Source organism: Symphalangus syndactylus, chromosome 10, assembly GCF_028878055.3.
Source record: "Symphalangus syndactylus isolate Jambi chromosome 10, NHGRI_mSymSyn1-v2.1_pri, whole genome shotgun sequence".
Classification (NCBI taxonomy): Eukaryota; Metazoa; Chordata; class Mammalia; order Primates; family Hylobatidae; genus Symphalangus; species Symphalangus syndactylus.
Genome location: NC_072432.2, coordinates 104,856,128 through 104,866,203, shown reverse-complemented (window position 1 = coordinate 104,866,203; position 10,076 = coordinate 104,856,128). Strand labels below are relative to the sequence as shown.

Here is a 10,076-nt window from a genome sequence, read left to right as displayed (position 1 = left end):
AAGCGATCCTCCTGCCTCAGGCTTCCAAAGCCCTAGGATTACAGGCATGAGCCACCACCCCCACGCTGAAATTCTTCTTAAATGTTCGATGGAATTCATTCCACCTAGCCCTGGACTATTCTTCATGAGACAGGTATTTTTGTAGACTCCCCTGTGAAAAGAATGGAAACCTTGAGAATCTTCATTGTCCAAGGACTTCTGAGAGGTAGAACAGAGATAGAGAGAGAAGGAGAGAGAGAGCAAGAGCGAGTGAGCAGTGGTGTCATGTGGCATTTCAAAATGCCTGGCATTTTCCTAAGAGTACCCTGTCCAGTCCCCAACCCCCTGGTCATACGGCCCGACCCAGCGGGCTTGCAGGGTGACTGGTTTCGTGAATGTCGGTTCTCAGGCTGCCAGGCTGCTGCTTCTCAAGGATGATCCAGACTCAGAGAAGTCTCTGGTGTCAGGCGGAGGACACTGGGTCGGTGACAGGAGGAACTGCTCAAAACAGACAGAGGCTCTTTGTTTGCTTTGCTTCTGTGTCAATTGTGCAACATTTGGAAACAACAAATATTGGTTCAGAGGCCCACTGCTTTCTTACCCACCTCCTGCTGGTCAGCTTTTCCAACTTTCCTGCACGTACACACAAGTGCAGCTATTTCTTTAGGGGCCAACTCGTGGTTGAAATTTAAGAGTTTTGCCCTGTTTGCGGTGAAAGATTTGGTCTCTCTCACCTCCCTCCCTCTCTTTCCTCCCCAACTAAATATATAAAGAGAAGGTCAATATCAAGAAGGCAGCTGTGGTCTGGAGAAGGGCAAGATTTAGGAAGTTTGAGTTCAGGTCTCAGAGCTCCATGAATAAGGACCCATCATTTGACTGTAATGTCCACATCTGATAAATGGAGGTACTGATCTTATCTTGCAGGGCTGCCCCAATGATCTTGCCCCAGGACAGTGCCTCACACATACAAGGGGATAAAAACATGATATTTTCTTCCAGCTGAGCATAATCAAGCCAGTCCATGTCTTGCAGTTGGTACTCAGACCTCTCCCAGACTGACCAGCCCCTGTGCTGGCAAAGCCCTGGGGGCTGTGTGCTTTTGGAGAAATGGCAAGGCTGGGAGTCTCATGTCTGTCCCTCTCTCGGTGTGACCCCAGATGAGCTCCTTGGCCCCTGCATGTCCTGGTTTCCTGGGAGAGGCAGTGTCCCTGGTGGATGCATACACTCTGGAACCAGACTGCCTTCTTTTGTATTCTGACTTTGCAGCTGACCTTGAACAAGGTATCGTCCTCTCTGGTCCTCAGTTTCCTTGTCTCATCTGTAAGATGCAGATGCTAAAGCACCAAAGTCAGAGGGATATGGTAAGTGCTCAGTGAAGCTCCCAGTAAATCTCAGCCATCATTAACCTATTAAAAGGGACAGTGAATCTCCAACTCCAGAGCATCTCTGGTGTAGAATTAAAGAATATAAGTGAGAGCGCAGGTACAAGTGTCATAGACATGGAGCGCTGTAATGTTAACCTCTTACCTTCATATGCTCCTATAGACATATATAGGCATAGGCACCCCATACAGCTAGGGCCATGCAACATGTACACCCCAAAGCTGACCTCACCCCTGCCTACCCCATCCAAGGAATGGCAAGCACGAGGCTCTGCTGTTGTCCTCCTGAGCAAGAGCCAAGGCCCTGGCCTCTCCATCTAGGTGTGTGTAGATGATGTGGGAGCACCAGTTCTCTATGTCTTGTCTGAGCTTCCTTCATATCCCATGAGGCTGTGTACTTCCTTCCCAGCACCTGTCTTGGGCTTGGACTCAAAGGACCCCTTCTGAGGACAGGGCATAGAGTTGGCTGGTCTGGAGAGGACTCAGCCCGGCCAGTAGGTAGTTGCTCCCTGCTGAGGGGCTCTGGCTAGGCTATGGGCCTGTGGCTGGAGGAGTGGCCTCAGAGGGGTTTAGTCTATGAATGTAGATGGGCTCCAGGGAAGGAGAGTCACTGACCATCTTCTTTCCATGCCCTGTGTTGAGCTTCCCTGAGTTTGTGGCATGAGCTCAACCTTTGGTAACTAGACTTCCTGCTCTCTGGCAGACCCTGCAAGCTTGTTACAGGGCCTGTCCATGCATCAGCTGTATGTGTGCATGCTGCTCTGCCGGGTGCCTCCCAGTTAGCCTTGCCCCTGACTTTTCCTGCTCATCTCACATCCCTACCTCAAGGTCTCCAAATGAATCCAGACCACTGCCTAGAGCCTGCTGCAGGGCCAGTAGGAATATGGCCCTCATGCCAAAAGTCTTCTTTCCCTATGGCTCGAGCGCAAGGGGCCCATGGACGGGCAAGGGGGGAATGAGACAAGGCAGCAGTGGTCACTCTCCCTTGCTGGTGAGGCTGATGTGTTGGGAAAGCCAGACTTGACTTCTGTCCTCACTGTAAACAGAAAGCTTCTGCAGTGGACTCTAAAGTGGGAGGTGTGTAACCCCTTTGCATATGAGATAGTCTTTTGGAGTGTGGGAGAACATAACCTAACTTCCAGTTATATTTATTGTTATTGCAAAAGATTAACAAATTATCATTCATTCATATTGAATGTGTGAATTGGCCCTATCTCCCACCTGAGTCTGCAGTCACGACAGATGGAGCCTTTGAGGTGTCCTAAGGGAAGATGGGGATCACCTCACAATGCTATAGGTGAAGACGGGGGTGCCAACCCTGCCCTTTGTTTTGGCATTTTTATTTCCATACTTTGTGGTTTGTATGTGCCCAGTTAAACGGATGTACAGATTAGATAATCTGGCTTTAACTCCAACCTTCATGAGATGCACACATGCCTTAAAAAGATTCCTACAAAGAAACTAGAATTAGGAGATAATTCTGACAACACAAAAACAAATGAACAAAAATCAAACGCCTGACCTGACACGTCCACTAGGCTTGGTATGAGCTTGGTCAACTAAAACATGAGACAGAATGAATGACCATCTGGTCAGGTTGGATAAGAAGTAACTTTTGGCAAAATCTCTGAAGTCTGGATTTACACTTCGTGGAAGGAATCTTGACCTTTCCCCAAGTATATTATGCCTTGAGATAATAATCCTATATAAGGCCGCATAAGCAAAATGACATTTGAAAACGAGTTTCATCTTTAGCTCATCCTTTTACAAATTTCTATTCCTTGTGCATGATTGAAGTGTACACATTTTTTTAGTTAAAATATAAGCATACAGAAGGCACAAGTTCAATATTTTTCCTGATAAGGATGTGCAATTAAACCAGTTAGGAGACTCATCTACTAGAGGGGGACATGGTGGCCCCAGGCTGTAAGAACAGGCCACACCCTCCACTGGGCCGCTTGCTTTGTGCTAAGATGGCACTTTGTTCTGAGCCTCACAGTGTCTTGACCATGTTCTTATCGGAGGGAGTTCATCTTCCCCTATGACTCTGTCCCTAGTCTAAGGTGTCCCACAGGAAGCTTGAGGGCAGGAAGTTTTCCAGCCCAGGAGCCCGAGCTCAGCGGGGCAGGAAGAGGGAGCAGCTCCTCCACGGGGGACCTTTGAGAGCCCAGGAGCAGGATATCGAGGGACACCTGGTGGGGAGCAAAAGGTGCTGAGTCTGTCTTTGACCTTGAGCCCAGCTTGTTTGTCCTGCATCCTCTCCCAAAAGGGGTTTTGCCTGTCATTCTCCAGTTCTACTGTGGGGTCTGGGCGCAGTTCTTTGCCCTCTCCAGCCTCGGAGTCTTCCTCTGTGGACTGTGCAGATAGGACTGGTGGCACGGACCAGCTCGGCAGCCCTGGAGTCAGGAGCAGAGCCACCCAGCTCCCAGCCCGCCGTAGCCGCTCCTGGCACCGAGCGAGCCGCGATGACAATGGCTGCATTGTGCTTCATGTCCCTTCCCATCAGCATTTCTGTGCTGGACTCCTTCCACTCGCGGGTCGTCTCCAGAGCTCAGAAAATGAGGTGATCAGTGGGACGAGTAAGGAAGGGGGGTTGGGAGAGGGGCGATTGGGCAATCGGGCTGCACAAACACGGGAGGTCAAAGATTGCGCCAGCCGGCCCAGGCCGGGAATAAAGGGACGCGGGGCGTGGGAGGCTGCACAGAAGCGAGTCGGACTGTGCTCGCTGCTCAGCGCCGCACCCGGAGGATGAGGCTCGCCGTGGGAGCCCTGCTGGCCTGCGCCGTCTTGGGTGAGTGCGGGCGCGGGGAAGCACCGCAGAGTCGCTGGCCTGCGCGTTCCCTGCAACCCGGGCGGCCACCGCGCAGCCTGCATACACTCCGCGCTCAGGCTAGAAGCCTGGGTGTCTGGGTGCCTTTCCCTTGCCTCTCTACGCCCCACCCCTGGCCTCTGCTTGGGCTTCTAGACACCTTTCACTGCACTCACTGTCTCCTCCTGCTCCTTCTCTTTGTCTAGTAAATCTTGCAGCAGTGAAATACAATAAATCAGAGCACGTCTAAGCAGGTTATCAAAACCCTTTGATGCTGCTGCCTCTTGTCAAGTCCAAACTCCTTAGCACGGCATTCAAGACCTCCTGGGTCTGACCATTCCCCCTTTCAGAGTCTGATGTCCCCTGGGTGCCCTGGGAGCTGTAGATGTCCTGCCAAGGAGGCAGTGCCATCGAGCGGTCAGACCATGGGATTTGAAGCTAGACTTCTTGGATCCAAATCCTGGCCACCTCCTCACCAGGGAGGGGGTCATCACAGCACTTGCCTGGGAGGGTCAGCTGAGGGTCAGCGAGGTGGCGGATGACGGGTACCAGTGGCGGATGTTGCACACATCCTGCTATGGGGCAGTGGCTGACGCCTCACTCCCCGACCTCCTGAGGTGGGGCCCCCTTCATACTCTAACTTCTGCCTGCCATTCATGGGGCATTTGTCACACTGTTGGGGCTTCCACGTTTTGTTGTCTCTCCCCATAAGCTAGCAATTCCTTGAGAGAGAACCCCACGTTTCTTGCCTTTATCCCCGCACAGAGCACTTCACAGGCTGTGCAAGGTAATGCTCCACTGAGGACATATTCTCGCCTGTGGGAACTCTGGAGGCATGGCTTTGTGGAGGGGCTGCCACAGACTTATGTTGCCTCCTAGGATTTCCCATGGGCCAAGAGGGAAAATGGGGGTCGCTGGGGTGGCCATCCCTGGTGGCCCCTCCTCATGCATCCTGGAGAGCTGTGGGCCTCCTCTCCACAGGCTTTGTGGATCTTCTTCAGAGCCAGTGAATCAGCCTTGCTGTGGTGACCCACAAGGAGTGGAGATGACAGAGGGCCTTGGGGATAGGGCAAAAGCTCATGTGATAGGGATGCTGTCTCTGCAACCACATGGATTTTAATAGTTACCCATGGCTGGCTTCAGCTTTTTTTGTGAATGGCAGCCAAAAAGTGGTGAAAATGGAGGGATAGTTCAGTGGAGACAGAGGGGAGACTGTTGAATTTGTGGAGTTTTTAGTTATTCCTAAACAGAGAGCAACAGACAAGAGTTACAGACAAATTAATTCTTTTCGTTAATTTACCCTCAACTACTGGCCAAGAAGGGGTGTAACTCAGAATGTTTTCTTCTTTTGTGCCCTGAGTAGCAGACCCAGAGTCTGGAGACCCAGATTCTAGGCCTGGCTTGGCCAACAACAAGCAGGGTGACCTGAGTCTCACTCCCTCTTCTCAAAAAGATGGCAATTCCTCCCCCACTGGTTTTCCATAGTTGAGGTATCGAGCCAATGTGTTGGGGTAGCTGAAAACGCCCTGTGCATTCTGAGGCTTACGATCCATGGGGGACCAGGGGCCAGGACAGTGATGGGAGGAGACAAGGCGGATACAGAGGAGCAGATTGTCATCTCCAGCTGGGAGCTGAAGGCCATGCCTGCATCCCTCTGGCCAGCAGAGGGTGGTCAGTAGGAAACTGGCAGGCCATTAGGGAAACCTTCTGTTGGCCCAGTCTCAGAATGCAGTAGAACTTGTGCCCTGTAGCGTTCATGGACAGGAGTGAGAGGAGGACAGGACTGAGGGGATGTGGCTGTCAAGGCCTTTCTAGGGGCGATGCTGTCTCTCCCTCAGCACAGCGAGTGGGTCCCTTCCATCTCTGGCCTCTCTCCCCCAGGGCTGTGTCTGGCTGTCCCTGATAAAACTGTGAGATGGTGTGCAGTGTCGGAGCATGAGGCCACTAAGTGCCAGAGTTTCCGCGACCATATGAAAAGCGTCCTTCCATCCAATGGTCCCAGTGTTGCTTGTGTGAAGAAAACCTCCTACCTTGATTGCATCAGGGCCATTGCGGTAAGTCGCTGCTGCCTAAAAGGGAGTGGAAGAAAGCCGTGCTTTCTCTGTTTCCAGTCACTTTGGAACAATTCTTTACTCACAGGTAGGAGGCTGATATATGGGGCAGTCAACCTTGACTGTTATTAAAATCACTTCAAAAGTGGAAATGCGGAGGTTTTCTTTAATGTGTCTGGAAAGCAAAAGTCAAAAAGCACATTTGCTTTCCAGACAGAGTAGACGCAAGCGTGACTGTTTTGAGACACTAGGTTCTCTGAACTTGGCGACAATATAAGAATGCCTGCTATCAGGCTGGGCGTGGTGGCTCATGCCTGAAATCCTAGCACTTTGGGAAGCTGAGGCAGGTGGATCACCTGAGGTCAGGAGTTGGAGACCAGCCTGGCCAACATGGCGAAACCCCATCTCTACTAAAACATACAAAAATTAGCTGGGCATGGTGGTGTATGCCTGTAATCCCAGCTACTTGGGAGGCTGAGGCAGGAGAATTGCTTGAACCAGGCAGGCGGAGGTTGCAGTGAGCCAAGATCCTGCCACTGCACTCCAGCCTAGGTGACAGAGTGAGGCTCCATCTCAAAATAAATAAATAAATAAATAAATAAATAAATAAATAAATAAATAAGAATGCCCACTATCAAAATTATTATATAACCTTCTTTGGCAGCTTTTGATACACAACTGGGAAGATGAGTGATGCATGCAGGGGGAAGAGTAAAGTGTCCTAATTGCAGGTGACAGCTGATCCTTTTGTTCTTAGGTCTACAAAAATGCTCTTCATCCTTTCAACATTGCCCCTGCCCATCTGTACACGTCAGATCCCGTGCTGGGCAATGGGGCTGCAGTGGTGAATTAAACACATTGGTCCTTACCCTCAGGGAGCTCATGGCCTAGTCAGGAGAGCAGAAAAACACACAGATAAGTAAACAACTAATTCCAAAATGTGGGGATGTACAATGGAGGGAAAGAGGAGAGTGTTCTGACAGGGACTTACAGAAAAACCTGCTTTGTCCTGGGTGCTCAGAGACCATCTCTCTGAGAGAGATGTAATGAAGCTGAGACCCAAGGACTGAGCCTGGGTGGACTCCAGTGTAAAATACACCAGGCAGCAAACAAGAGCATATGCAAAGGGCCTGAGGCAGAGCAGAGTGGGCTTATTTAAGTTGCTAGCGGGAAGCCAGGTGTCAAAGATAAGCACAGCCAGATATTAGTTTAGGCAGTGACAATAGGTTTCATTCAGTAACTACTGACAGTGGGGGAAAGAGCTAGGCTCCATTATGATTTGTGCAGTGGTGATGTGAGCATTTTAAAGGGAGAATGAGGGAGGGGAGAACGCAGGGCTCTGTAGAGTCAGAGAAGTAAAAAGGTAGAAAGGGCTGGTCAGTGTAAGTGTGAGGAGGCCAGCTGTGTCTGATAGCTGGCAGTTCTCTTGATTAGGACTCTATTCTCCCACAGATACTGCGAGACAGACACTCTATCCATCCTGATGATTGTTTTGCAAAGGAATGGCTCTCAGTCCTTGAGAGAGATGCTTGTGAGTTTCAAGAGATACATATTCACAGTTTTAAGCCCTTTTTAGTAAATGCTCTTGGAAAGGGGGAGGTCAGGGGCCTATCATCAGTTGTGTGTTGACTGGAAGAAACAGGTACATTTTCCTGGCAGCACTGAGTTTTCTCAGGCAAGCACTTTAAGGGGAACCGGGGCCATCCTAGGGACACAGATTTGTTCTGCTAGGAGCCATGCCAGAGTCTGGGCAGGTCTCTTAGTGCAGGAGTTTGGACAAACTTGTCAAGTGTGGGAAATTCTACAGTTCTCAGCACAAAGCAAGCAGGAGGTTAGCCGAAGGGAAACGGTGGAAGAGGTAGACACATCCAGAGGGAGCCTGGCTTCCCTTGAGGAATCCGCGCTGGGGTTTTCCTCCTCTACCAGTGTCTTCCTGCTGGCTTCCCTTTGGCTTCCCTTCAGCCTTCTCTCTGTAGCTTTCCTTCTGCGTTTGGTTATCTTGACTTGTGAGAGCTTGCTTGATTATAATCCTGTCCCTCCTAGCCGGCGCAAGTTCCCCTGGGAACCCTGCAGCTCTAGTGCTGGACCCTGTGTTTTAGGCTTTAGCTCTTCAGCTCCCCGAGCCCCTGAGGTGTCAGTGATTTCTTGGTGTCTTGGCAAAGAAAGACCAGGTTCCTGACCACTCTCCCAACCCCACTGCACTGGGCAAAGCTCTTGTTTGTTTGCTTCATCAAAAAAAATTTTTTTTTTTATTATACTTTAAGTTCTAGGGTGCGTGTGCATAACGTGCAGGTTTATTACATATGTATACATGTGCCATGTTGGTGTGCTGCATCCTGTTTGCTTCATTTTTATTCAACAATGTGAGGACTGGGGAAGGGAAGGTGTTTGCAGATTAAACAAAACCACGAAGTGTGTTTCATACATAAGGTCTAGTTGTTGTGGAACAGAAAGGCCCATCATGTCTCTTAACTTTGTTTTGTATTGTGGTATATTAAAAATACGTTTTACAACCCAAATATCCATTGATGAGTGAATAGATAAATAAAATGTGGTAAACACAAATGATGAAATAGTTTTAGCCTTAAAAATAAATGAAACTCTGATATATGCTACACTGAGATGAACCTTGAAAACATAAGTGAAGCAAGCTAGATACAAAAGGACAAATATTGTAAGATTCCACTTTTATGAAGTATCTAGAATAGTCAAATTTATAGAAACAGAAAGTAGCATAATGACTTCCAGGGGCTGGGGTGGGGGAGAAATAGGAGGTAATTGTTTAATGTGTAAAGAGTTTCAGTTTCTGGAGACGGATGGAGGTGATGGTTATAAAACAATGTGAATGCATGTACTTAATGCCACTAAAATGTACACTTGAAAATGGTTAAAATTGGCCGGGCGCAGTGGCTCATGCCTGTAATCCCAGCACTTTGGGAGGCCAAGGCGGGCGGATCACCTGAGGTCAGGAGTTCGAGACCAGCCTGGCCAACATGGTGAAACCCCCATCTCTACTAAAAAAAAAAAAAAAAAATTAGCCGGGCATGATGGCAGGCGCCTTAATCCCAGCTACTTGAGAGGCAGAGGCAGGAGAATCGTTTGGACCGAGGAGACAGAGGTTGCAGTGAGCCGAGATTGAGCCATTACACTCAAGCCTGGGGGACAAGAGCGAGACTGCTGATATAGTTTGGCTTACAACATATTTTATTTCATTTAGAAATACTATTGCCTTATTACTTGATTGTAACACAACAAAGCTCATGGAACTATAGTTTCTGCTTTGTAATTTTTTTTTTTTGAGAGTCTTGCTCTGTCACCTAGGCTAGAGTGTAGTGGTGCAATCTTAGCTCACTGCAACCTCTGCGCCCCAGGTTCAAGCGATTCTCCCGCCTCAGCCTCCCAAGTGGCTGGTATTACAGGCATGTGCCACCAAGCCCAGATAATTTTTGTTTGTTTGTTTTGGTAGAGACGTGTTTCTACCATATTGGCTAGGCTGGTCTTGAACTCCTAACCTCAGGTGATCTGCTTGCCTCGGCTTCCCAAAGTGCTGGAATTACAAGGTACGCGCCACTGTACCCGGCCTGCTTTGTAATTTGATCAATAAGAAATCTTCATAGAGAACTGGCAAGGGCTTCTGGAAAAATCATTTTGATTAAAGACATTTAAAACAAAAAAGGAGTAAAACTATGTGTTTAAGTGTCTAAATAAAAGATGGTTGGGCTCATTTTAAGAATTTACATAAAAAGAAAATAAATTATAGATCTAGTAAGAAGGCAGCTATAATATTTCAAGGGACCTGTTGATGTAAAGGGCTTATAGAAGAACAAAGTCAAAAAGGAACATAACCTGAAGTAA

General features: G+C 48.9%; 1 protein-coding gene across 3 annotated transcripts in view; it reads left to right on the top strand.

Moving 5' to 3' along the window:
• The first annotated feature begins 821 nt into the window (after nt 1-821).
• Nucleotides 822-10,076, top strand: part of TF (transferrin) — a 35,353-nt gene continuing 26,098 nt past the window's right edge. Inside the window, exons 1-2 of one of the 3 annotated variants that reach the window (XM_055295390.2) lie at nt 822-4,152; nt 6,052-6,224. In XM_055295390.2, the coding sequence (XP_055151365.1) occupies nt 4,110-4,152; nt 6,052-6,224 (216 nt within the window). In that variant the 5' untranslated portion in view covers nt 822-4,109. Of the gene's footprint in view, nt 4,153-6,051; nt 6,225-7,109; nt 7,753-10,076 lie in introns of those variants that run through there. The other 2 variants (XM_055295391.2, XM_063610727.1) reach the window with 2 other exon arrangements.